Below are 12,295 nucleotides of genomic sequence, written 5' to 3'. Positions count from 1 at the left end.
CACCATAAATGATGTACCGCCAGGTGATTGTGCTTGATATCCGGGTTGTAGACTGATCAATTACCCTTGCATTTTTCACCCAGCGATGTGATGCTTACCCAGCAGTTTACCCAGCATCGGAAGGGCTGGGTTAGAGCTATATTTCTGCTGATGGCCGGCCCGCCATAAGCAATGTGCCTATATTTGTGTTGATGGCCATAAATCTAAACATTCAAATAGAAAACTCAAACCAGGATCGCACGTCTGCCCGTTTTTCCTGCCAGCAGCCGCCCTTTCCTTGCGAGAATGTAGGTAACCGTCACACAAAGCCTGGCACTCTAGAGTAGGGTAGTAATGGCGCATTCTCCAAAACTCTCGCCAACAGAGCCTTTGCTGCCCTCTCTCATTCGCAATTCCACCAGGTACACAATGCAGGGCCGAATAAAGCACTCATTCATCGAGCTGCAAACGCAGGACATATCGCTGGACAACGAGGCAGAGATCAAGAAGTCTGTCAATGGGGTTACCTCAAAGGCATTGCGTTCGGAAGACAGTGATGCTTTACCCCTATTGTCAACAGAAAAATCAGGGATAGCAGAAGTGGCGTCTGGATCTGGTATCCCTAGTGCAGTTTTCAATTTGGCGACGACTGTAATTGGTGCAGGAATTATGGCACTACCTGCAACAATGAAAGTTTTGGGTTTGCCATTATGCTTTGTAGTGATAATCCTGATGGGTATTCTCTCGGAAATAAGCATTGAGTTACTGGTCAAGTTTTCTGTTCGCCTGAAGGCTTCTAATTATGGTGAAACTGTTGAATCTGTTTGTGGGCACTCTGCCAGGGTTTTATCAGAGATTTGTATTATTGTAAACAATGCAGGGATTATGATTGTTTATTTAATTATCATGGGAGATGTGATGTCCGAATCTTCGCATCACCAGGGGCTTTTTGATCAATGGACAGGAAAGGAAGGGTGGTGGAGCGATCAGAGACTGATAGTTTTCATCACAATGGTATTTGTTTTGGCGCCTCTCTGTGCTCTTAAGAAGATAGATTCATTGAAATTCACATCTGCTGCATCTGTTGCACTTGCAGTTGTTTTTGTTGTTTTGTCATCAATTATTGCCTTTGTTAGGCTTATAGAAGGCAAGATCGAGAGGCCTCGGCTGCTTCCTGATGTTGGGTCCAAAAGGGCAATTTTGGATCTTCTCGTGGTAATCCCAATCATGACCAATGCATACATATGTCATTTCAATGTACAGCCGATCTATAACGAAATGCAGGATAGAACGCCTGCTAAGATGAACAGGGTTGGAAGGATCACCACAGTGCTGTGTGTGTTGGTGTACGAATCTACTGCAATATCAGGTTATCTTCTATTTGGGCAATCTACAGATTCAGATATTTTGTCAAATTTTGACAAAGACCTTGAAATTCCTTTCAGTTCCATTCTTGATAACATTATTAGGGTTGGATATGTGCTCCATTTGATGCTTGTTTTTCCTGTGATCCATTTTTCACTTCGGCAGACAATGGATTGCATGGTCTTCAAGGGATCGAAGCCCCTCTCTGAGAGCAACAGGAGGTTTGTCATCTTGACTATCACTGTTTTGGTTTTTCTTTACATGGGATCTACTTTGATTCCCAATATTTGGGTAGCTTTTCAGTTCACAGGAGCAACCACAGGTCTATCTTTAGGTTTCATATTTCCTGCTTTGATAGCCCTGAGGTCTCACCCCAACCAACGAGAGGAAAGCTTAGGATTAAGGAAGAAGATTCTCCCGTGGGCTATGCTTGTCATGGCATTGGTTGTGAGCATTATAGGAGTTCTTGGAAATCTTTTAAATCTTACCACTGGAAATAACTAAATATATTCTAGAAGTGGCGCTATGTTGGGAAGCGCCTTATTCTTATAATGTTATATCTCATCAGCCTAATTTTTTTCAAGGCTTGCTGATTCAGACAGGAGAACTGAAAAGCACTTTGTGATTTATCCATGCACATAATTGAGCATACAGGCAAGAACACTTGAATATGGGATGTAGACACAGTCTAATTCCATGAGTTATAGCTCGCTTTTTCATGCCAAGTGTCCTGCTTGGGTTGTACAATCTGCAGTTTAAATTGGTTTTAACTCTTTTTGAAAGCTGAGAGATATCATGTGTTAAAATGCATTCTTCTTGCTAGAGTTGAAAAAACCCTACTCAAATACATGAATGTTTGTTTTGTTCAGCTTCTGAGCCAAGCAGTATGATCTCCTTCTAAAGGCCTACAGTTATTTTTATGTTGCATGCTTTTAAGTATGATAGTAGTTTGCCCAGGAAGAAAAACTTCAACAAATGAGGATATGCAACTGAGAAACAGAGTAAAGGAACATGATTGATTCATGGATGGGGAAACAACCTGCAAAAATTAGAAACCATCTTTCTTGAATCTTCATTGACTTGAAATCATACACAGGTATGATTTTTTGGTCATTGGTATTGCCAGTTTAGTATATTTACATTTTTGCAGTTACATTATAGGCATATGAGAGGCCAACATGTTATTCCCAAAAGTTTTAGTACACTACAGCTTGTTTTATTGCTCCTAGAGAGACTCTTTGCATGCACTATCGACTTTTCAAGTTTGGTACCATACATACTCACGGACATTCCTTCATCGGGTTTAAATAATTTGTTGACTGCATGGAATTTTAGGCATTTTAAATCATGGAGGCTTGCATGTTCATGCTTTGGTGCCACAGCCTATAATTCTTGATGTAATTTTTGTTGTCTAATAATGGAATATAAGATGCATTTTCAAAGCAGAAATACCTTTGTTTCCATAGCTTGATGGATTCCACCCAAACATAGCCATGTTTATGTGCATGGGACCAATCATTGCATCATGAAGCGATGTATATTATGTGTGCTTCCTTGTACATGATATTTTACATCCAAGGATAACTGTTTCTTATCTATGGATTTGATTCCGTTTCCAAAATTCAAGTTTACTGTTGCTTTTTCATATATACTTTTGATATAATTCTTGAAACAATCTTTTACATACTAGTGTAGCTGCTTTGTTAGAGTCGTTCTCCAGATAATTTATTACCATGTTGGCATGCTATTTTTACTAACCCAACAAAATTAGTAACCAGTCAAAATCTCATCCACGTGACACAGGATCAAAACCCCAGGTAATCACTATAACCCTTAATTTTTTCATGCAAAGCCCACCATCATCCATCAGTAGGTATCTAGAGATTTAAACCGAGGTGAACAACATAAACAATGAGTCCCAACCACTCGGTGTAACCATGACGGCCTACCAATTCACAGCATTATGCACCTCACAGTGCATCATTAATTGTTGTATATATTGGACACATGCACACATATCGACAATATATCTACACATATACAACAATTAAAGCATTGCTCCAGGATGCCTATTGTTTACCACCAATTTGGTGTCCTGTACTTTCCTCTGATCTATCTGCCTCAAAGTCATTAACTATTCACTAAAAAAAGTATTTAGGTTAATGTGTGAATTGCTGTAATCACGATCAATACGTGGAACTGTAGTAATCAGCGTCAGTAGCATGCAGAATCCACAACTCAATCAGCCCTTATTAGGCTGATAAAATAACAAGAAAATATCCATACAAATATATAAGTTGGGCTGCTTTTACTAAAAGAAGAGCAGGGTAGCAAGGGGCAGTGCCCATTGGTTTAGTGAGAACTTTAAATGAATCACCTATACATAAGTGGGGCATACACAATTGATATCGATCACATATAATGAAAAGTCAATGCTACAGAATCCACGACTCAACCAGCTCTTATTAGGCTGATAAAATAACAAGAAAAGAACAATACAAATATATAAGTTGGGCTGCTTTTACTAAAAGAAGAGCTGGGTAGCCAGAGGCAGTGCCCATTGGTCTCAGTGAGAACTTTAAATGAATCACCTATCCATAAGTGGAGTATACACAATTGATATCGATCAGCCCAACCTATCCAGGTCTCGCATGCATTTTTGCAAGCTTATTAACAACTAACTAGTGACATTGTTTATAGGGCTTTTCACAACTAACCTTTTGTGATAAAAACTTTCATCTTTATGTTTATGGGGTTTTTCACAACTAACAAAAACTTTCAGTGTAATGGTATAGTTTGAAAGTGACAACACCATTGTGAATATTTATTAATAATCACGGATGGTAATGCTTATGGGGCTTTTTCGCAACTCATTTTTTAGCTTAAAATTGATAATACCATTGTGATAATTTATTAATAATTAGTAACAGTCATCGTTATGTTTATAGGGTTTTCACAACTTACTTTTTAATTTAAGATTGACAACACCATTGTGACAACTTATTAATAACTAGTGAAGGTCATGTTTATGTTTATAGGGTCTTTCACAACTTAACTTTTTAGCTTAAAATTGACAACAACATTGTGACAACTTATTAATAACTAGTGACAGTCATGTTTATGTTTATAGGGTCTTTTACAACTTAACTTTTAGCTTAAAATTGACAACACCATTGTGACAATTTGTGACAACTTATTAATAACCTGTAATAGGCATGTTTATGTTTATAGGGTCTTTCACGATTTAAAAACAAATATTTACGTTAATTAATTCCTCTAATACTACAATTGCAATTTTTGTAATTATTGGTTTCAATAGGGTTAGATGTTACCTTAGTTGGCATTTCTATGTTTGGAATAAACCATTTTTGGCTCCCATGGACTACAACTAGAGTTGGAATAAGGAAGGATCTTGATGAGCCTTTTGTGTCATTTCTGTGAACTAGCTCAATGAAGTTGTGCTACTCCCAATAGAGTATATATCCCTCCACCCATTGCAACATGGATTCAACATTCCATAAACAAGTGAACATTGAGAGAACATACTTGCTTTTACCCTTTGATTCTCCCTTGTGCACCTTGAGTGCCAATTTAGAACATTGTCGATTACCCTATTTAGAACAACTCTCCTATTCCCAATCTCCATCATAAAATCCATCATTTCACCCTTGTGAACAAGTATACGTAAGCTCTAATCTATTTTGGTTTGCAATCTCAATTGTCGTGTGTGGAGAGGTGCTTTGAATCTCTTAATGGGAGATATTTGTAGTGAAGCATTAGATCAAAAAAATAATTAAAACAAATCCATAATGCCAGACAAATTTAAAAAGAAAAAATTAATAATAAAAAGTAAAATGTGAAGTGCATAGGGCATGGAATAGATGATGACATGGTGCTCTTTTAAGGCACTCTGTGGTGAAAAATTCCAGTTTAAAACTCTATGGGCAAACAACTAATCATGCTAAGGGTTGGTGTGTGGTCTTCAGGTAATTTTAACGACTTTGATGCCCTTGCATTGTGGCTACTCAAGCCACAGGTTAAAAATGTCAGTTATCCCATAACTCACATTACCTAACAAACAAACAAAAACAATTAAAAATTAATAAATAATATTGTATTAAAAAATACAAAACAATTAAAAAATAATAAATAATATTATATTAAAAAAATATTAAAATTAACTGAATTAAAAATAATAAGAATTAATAATTAAAAAGAAAAGTACCTCAACCACACACTCCATTACACATTATAATGACACTCCATTACACATTATAATGGAACTCCCTTAATTCCAAAGTTAAATTAAACGTATCTCAAAGTTAAATTGACCAACTCTCTTAATTCCAAAGTTAAATTAATTGTATCTCAAAGTTAAATTGACCAATTTCAGTTTAGGCATGAATTGTTAAATAATATGTTATCATTAGAAATGACTATATATCAAATGTAGGTATGAAATATTAAATAATATGTTATCATTAGAAATGACTATGATTATATATGAAATGTATGTATGAAATAATGCGAAAAAGGTTAAATTTAACATGAAAATAGAAGGAAATAATTCCATTAAAATGTTAGTACATGATTTTTATACTAAATGGAAGTCAAGGAAAAAAAACCCAACCATTTTGTTTAGTTGATAAAAACATATTATTTTAAATCTAATAATCGTAATGAGAAGTAAATTGTGGAATTCATAAATGTTAACCATTAAATAATTAATTGTTAATAATTTTTTCAAAACAATAAGATTTAATTTTTAATTATTATATTTTAAAAATTATAATATATATTATTCATTTTTGTTATGGGGTCCTTCATTTTTATGAGCTGAATACATATCTATAAATGCATTTTTTTATCATTTTTCCAATTTCCATACTATTTTTCTAATTTAAAAAATCTATCGGCCTCTTTTTGCACTTTTTAGGGCAATTGCTAGTATTTTATTCTCTTCAATGGTAACAATAATATTAATACACCACTATTACATGGTAATTTGGTAATTTTTAATATTTAGTTTCAGTTCTAATATCCCTCGCCTTTTAATTTAGAGTTCATAATATTAATATTAATACTTTGATATTTAAAAAACATTACTAGTTATATTAGTTTACTTACATTTACATTTGATTTAACTAATATTTATTATTATTTTTTAGGTTTTTAAGTGTTTAGGTGAGAAAGTTTCATTTTCTTAATTTAGTGGTCATAATATTAATATTAATATTAATATTTTGATATTTAAAAAACATTACTAGTTAGATAGAAAAATTATAACAAATTTCATTGAGATTTTTGTTCCAATTATGTAAATAATTAATTAAGGGAAACAAGAAATTATTGACTGAGGGGGTCAATTTTTTTTTTCAATTCTTCAAGAAAAAGATCATAGAACAATTTTTTTTAGGTATACCTAATTTTGGTGAACTTTTCCAAGTTGAATGAGATTCTAATGGAATTGCTATGAGTTAAGAAGGTAAGTGATGCAGGAGCAATCAACTCAACAATATCATAGTATTTTAGTAAGACATAGGGGTCTTGTGTTTTCAATGAAGTTGGTTTCCTAAGTGTGAATTAATGTAATTATTTAGGCTTTTGAGTGATTTTAATGAGAATATGAATTAATTGAATATTGTGAGACATATTTGTAAATATTCTCGAATGTAGGAGAATATGAGAGATTTAGGATAGTTGAGAGGTTGAGGGATCTGAGAATTAATTGTAAAATTCAGATTAGGAGTTAGTTCATGATTTTGGGGGAATAGAGAGGATCCTTAGGGATGAGGAAGAGATTTCAAGATTCTGTTGAGGCGTTTATGGATCTAAAACAGGAATTGGTTTTAGAATCCCTTGGTATAAATGTAAGCCTAAAAGGCAAAATTAAGAGAGATAGGTTGGATAGATAGTTGGTTAGACAATTAGAGTGTGACTGTAAGCCTACGGGCAGATTAGGAAACAGAGGCCACTAATTAGAAGAATCAGGCCAAAGAGGGACAAAGAGTCTCAATATGTAATCATTTGTTTATATGTTTATATACAAAGAATTTGATTCTGAGTGTGTAAGTGTGTGATTCAATATGGAATGATAAATTCTGTGTGTATTAGAGATTCTGTATAACATATGTATGCAGGCGGAGTTCGACGAACACAGAGAGGAAGAACAATACAGAGGATCGTAATGGAGCATGAACCGATTGCAGACCCAAAGTAATGTTTGGAACGATCGTGATTAAGGAAACACATAGAACTAAGCTCAGGAGGGAGTTGCGCAGCGGAATAGTGGAAGGATGAAGAACCATGAAGTAACCCGAGCCGCAAAGAACCATTGAAGAAATATCATAAAACCCAAGTGTTGGCATTATGATACATATGTTGTACTTGATGGCAACCCACTCATCTCAGATAATAAATTATAGTGTAGAGAAAAGTTCACGCACTTATATGCAGAGAAAAGTTTATTTCATGTAGAGAAAAGTTCACGTACTTTTATGCAGAGAAAAGTTTATTTCATGTAGAGAAAAGTTCACGCACTTTTATGAAGAGAAAAGTTTATTTCATGTAGAGAAAAAGTTCACGCACTTTCATGCAAGGAAAAGCACGTATATGTTGGAGAACTTACCTTTGGTCCATGGTAGTTAGTCCTTGGTATTTGAACCTATGAGGAAAAGCGCGTATATGTTGGAGAACTTACCTTTGGTCCATGGTAGTTAGTCCTTGGTATTTGAACCTATGGTTTTGGACCTTGGTACGCACTTTCATGCAAGGAAAAGCGCGTATATGTTGGAGAACTTACCTTTGGTCCATGGTAGTTAGTCCTTGGTATTTGAAACTATGGTTTTGGACCATGGTACCTCGTTAAAAGTGTTGATCTCACGCAATTTCATGGTTGGTTCATGGTATTAGTCCGACAGTTTTTGATCCTATGGTTTTGGCCCGTGGTATTGCATCCAAAAGTGTTGATCTCACGTACTTTCATGGTTGGTTCATGGTATTAATCCAACAGTTTTTTGATCCTATGGTTTTGGCCTGTGGTATTGTGAAAGGCCTAAGACTATAAAATAAGAAGGAGATCATTTGGCAAAGCATCTTCTGAATTATCGAATATCTGATAAAGTGCTAGATCTGGAATATTGTGATTGGGTTTTGGTGCAGATCTGGATCTGAATGAAGAAGGAACCTGAGCGTAAGGAGAAGGATAAGTTCTATTGATGGGTCAAAATCTTAAGGCTGGAATAGTGGTATCTCTATATGATTTTGATCTGTGATATGTGGCATACGCTTGATCTATAAATCTAATAATCTGGGTCTGAATTATTGATGCATGTTTTATTTTACACATGTTATGATCTGGGTATGTCTGATGTAACAACTGCAAAGTTATAAGGAAATATTTGCAGATCTGTATGCGGGTTGGCTTTGGTGAAATCAGAGATTGATGATGCAAGTGTAGTTGATGGGTTTTTGATGTTCTTTTATGAAAAGTGGTCCTTGAAAGAAAAGAAGTAGGGGGTTGTAGCTCCCTTCCAGGAGAGACTAGAAAACGAGAGAGAGTTGTAGCTCTCTGCAGGTTGCAGCCTGCGTATTGGTAAAGGACTGCACCAGTACAAAACCATTGTAAAAGGAGTTTCTAATTTGAAAGAAGATAGAGACTTATTGTAGCAGGTGGTTTTCACCCACATTGGGTTTCCACCTTACATCTTGTGTTCTTTGGTGTGACTATCTGTTTTCTTTGTTCATGCTCATTATTTTATGGTACTGACATGCAAAAATAATTCAAAGAATAAATAAGGAAGATTTATTAAAAGAACTTGATAATACTGATTCACCCCCCCTCTCAGTATTATTTCCAACACCAAGTAAAAAAGGAAAATCGAAGAAGCGAAGCATTAATGCTCAGGGGCTGTTGGAGCTAACAGATCAACAGATGGGATTAAGTCGCAGAGAACGGGATGATCAATATCGCATCGCAACATAATTCAGGGGTAAATGAACCAGCCTTATACGATTGCGATTTGCGATAAGCAATAGCATCATTGACCATTGGATCGAGTGATTGGATCAACGGTGGAGGATCATTATGGAATCCCGTGTCACAATAATCCATTGGTGAGTGATTTAACCTCAGCCACAAGCGATTGCGATATGTGATTGCAATGTCTGATGCGATCGGAGGTTTGATCGCATCGCAAATATTCCATGGTAATGTATCGAGCCTTAACCAATGCGACATGTGATGTGGAGCGAGCCGATAAATAATGCGGTATGCGATGTTAAATGGGTGAAAGGATTTGCGATGTGTGATAGAAGAGTGGACCCGAGAAAGTAATGAATGTGGTTTATATTATATTGAAGTCCAGAGGGTTATCACATATCAGATGTAATAAAGAGTCGTGTGTTAGTGAGATGCGAAAGGAGGATTGCGATAGCGATAAGGCATGCATTGATAAATGTGTAAAGACTGTGGAAAAGTGGAAAAGGTATGTTTTATATGAACTTTTGTTATAAAGGGTTTATAATAGAAATAGCGCCGATAGATGATTTGTGGGTTAAGCCTATGAATAACCAAAGCATAAAGGTTTTGTGGGGTTTGGTTATATATATGTGTGGTACATTAAAGTTTAATGAAGTTGGATATATGTGCGGGCATAAGGTTAAGAAGGTTTATGAGGGTGAGTTATAAAGTTCCGATATATAGGATTAATGAAGGGCAGACTGTGTTTAGTTAATAAATCATTCTACAAAGATTTATTAAAGGGGCCTTAACCATTAAGGATTGAAGATTTGACTCAGTAGAGAGTTAAAATTCCTGAGGCAAAACATATATGTGCATATCATATGCATACTATGGGTATGCGCGGGTTTTCCTGCTTCAAAGTGGTATAAGAGCAAAATTATAATTGAAACATTTGGTATTAAGGCAGCGTAAAGAAATTCTGCGTGAACATTTTTTTAAAAGAGTTTAGAACAGATTTATATTCTAAAGGTGTATATACAGGCGAATGGTGATGTATAAGCAGGCAAGGGAGATCAGATTCTAATATGACAAATAGTAGGCACACAAAGATGATGTGTATCAGAACTTGCAGATGAAAGAGACAGAGGATAATCCATTCAAAGTACAGAAGATGGTGGAACAAGATCACGCAGAGATCTTGAAGGTGAGATGACATGTTTTGTTTTGATTTGATTTGAAGATTGGAGAATGTGTGGTTTTTATATTGACACACAGGTGACAACATAAGAAGGTGAGAAGGTTGCAGCAATCTAGAGCGAGGAGTGCTCGAATTGGTTCTAGAGGAAAGAACCAGAGAAATGCTAATAGACTGAGCTCAAGCTTAGTGAGGCATAGATAGCAAGAAGGAGACTTGTTACTGCAGAGATATTGTTGCAGATCACAAAGGCAATTCCACAAAAGGATGTGGGTAGAATTGCTGAGTAATGAAGGAAGCTGGTAAGACTTCCTAAGTGAAAGAAGAGGTGGTCAGAACCAAGTATTTCATGGTGATTGAAATACAAGAGAACAATTGTGTTCTTAGAAGGTGCAGATGAGTTGAAGCCTAGAAGGAGTAGAAAGAAGTGCTTAAAGGAGGTTCCATAGATAGAGAACCATAGAGCTTGCCAAAAGGCCGGCAAGACCGAGTACATAGGAGAGCTTGGTGAGGTAAGTGGCAATAGGGAGGACTTGCTGTTGTAGAGGCTTTAGTACAGCTCATAGTGAATGAGTGAGGAGCTCATGACAATAGAGATGGAGGAGAAAATGACTAGTAACAGTCATAACAGAGGTTCTAAAGAAGACCACAGCAGGAGAAAAGTGAAGAAGGAGGATGCCAAGGCAAATGTCAAGAGAATGAGTCAAAAGGAACTTGACAAAGAGATTGCTAAGATGAAAGAACAACTCGATGTATTGATGATGATACTAGAGGAAAGTCAGAGACAAGGTTGGGTCTTAAAGAAGAAGCTAGTAAAGTGGCATAAGTTACAAAGGAACCTACATCAGAGGCAAGTAAGGTGGCTGATGGGAAAACTCAGAGAAGCTGAGTTAGAAATGGAAGTGTTTATTTGTGAACAAGAGCGGGGTGAAGTTCTGGGTGAAGAAGAAGGAATTATTGATGAATTTCTGAACCGTTGGACAAATGCAGACCAACAGGGGAATGTAAAACCTTGTATTGTTGAATCTAATAATTTTGATGTGATTACAAGTTTTGTAGAGGGTGAGAAATCTTTTGAAGCTGTCAAAAGCATGGGAGAGTATCTTTTAGAAGGTAAAAAGTTTGAATTAAAAAATGATGAAGAACATCTCGTGAATGAGGAAAGCAGTGAATTATTGCAGCAGAAAGAATTTAGTAATGCATTGATGTTTGAAGCTGTGACAACATAGGAAGAATTTCTTATGAAAGGAGATGAAATTCAATCTGAAGAACTGATATGTGAAGCAACAGTTAAGACTGTTGAACCTTGTAATTTTCATATTGATAATTTGCGTATAAATGCAGGAATCATAAGTAATGATGAAGTACTTATGAAGTGTCATTGGCTGGAGTATTTGCTGGGAAACTCAGAGTATGTCTGTGCGGTTGCAGAGGAAGGAGTTCACTAGAATGGACAAGGACAGAAATACATCATTAGAGCAGATGATGTGGAGGAGAGACTAGCTGACAGTCTCGCGCATTCTGTTGAGAATTCATAACAAAATATTGATGTGCTGACAGAGGAGGAATAATTAGAGCAGCAGGCTAAATTGTTGCCAAAGGAAGAAAAGGCATAGAAGCCTTATGATTTTTATTTTAACAATTGTTTTATGAGTGCAGGTTTAGTTGCAGATGCTGGAGGAAATTTGGCACAGATGAGCAGCCAAATAAAAATGAAAGAAGGGGATTTTGTGGAAGTATTAAATCCATGGAACAGAGATGTTCAATTGCTGAAGAGAATGCTGGACAGTCAG

General features: G+C 35.9%; 1 protein-coding gene across 1 annotated transcript; it reads left to right on the top strand.

The window, feature by feature from the left end:
* The first annotated feature begins 318 nt into the window (after positions 1 to 318).
* On the top strand, positions 319 to 1,651 carry LOC149167774 (amino acid transporter AVT6E-like). The gene is made up of 2 exons (XM_089433141.1): positions 319 to 1,348; positions 1,510 to 1,651. Exons 1-2 carry the CDS (start codon positions 334 to 336, stop codon positions 1,551 to 1,553), a joined length of 1,059 nt encoding a protein of 352 aa, XP_089289267.1. The 5' UTR covers positions 319 to 333; the 3' UTR covers positions 1,554 to 1,651.
* The last annotated feature ends 10,644 nt before the right edge of the window (positions 1,652 to 12,295 follow it).

This window comes from Pinus tabuliformis, chromosome 5_1, assembly GCF_031772625.1.
Source record: "Pinus tabuliformis cultivar Carrire ecotype Pingquan chromosome 5_1, CPIR1, whole genome shotgun sequence".
Lineage (NCBI taxonomy): Eukaryota > Viridiplantae > Streptophyta > Pinopsida > Pinales > Pinaceae > Pinus > Pinus tabuliformis.
This window is presented reverse-complemented; position numbering and strand designations above follow the sequence as displayed.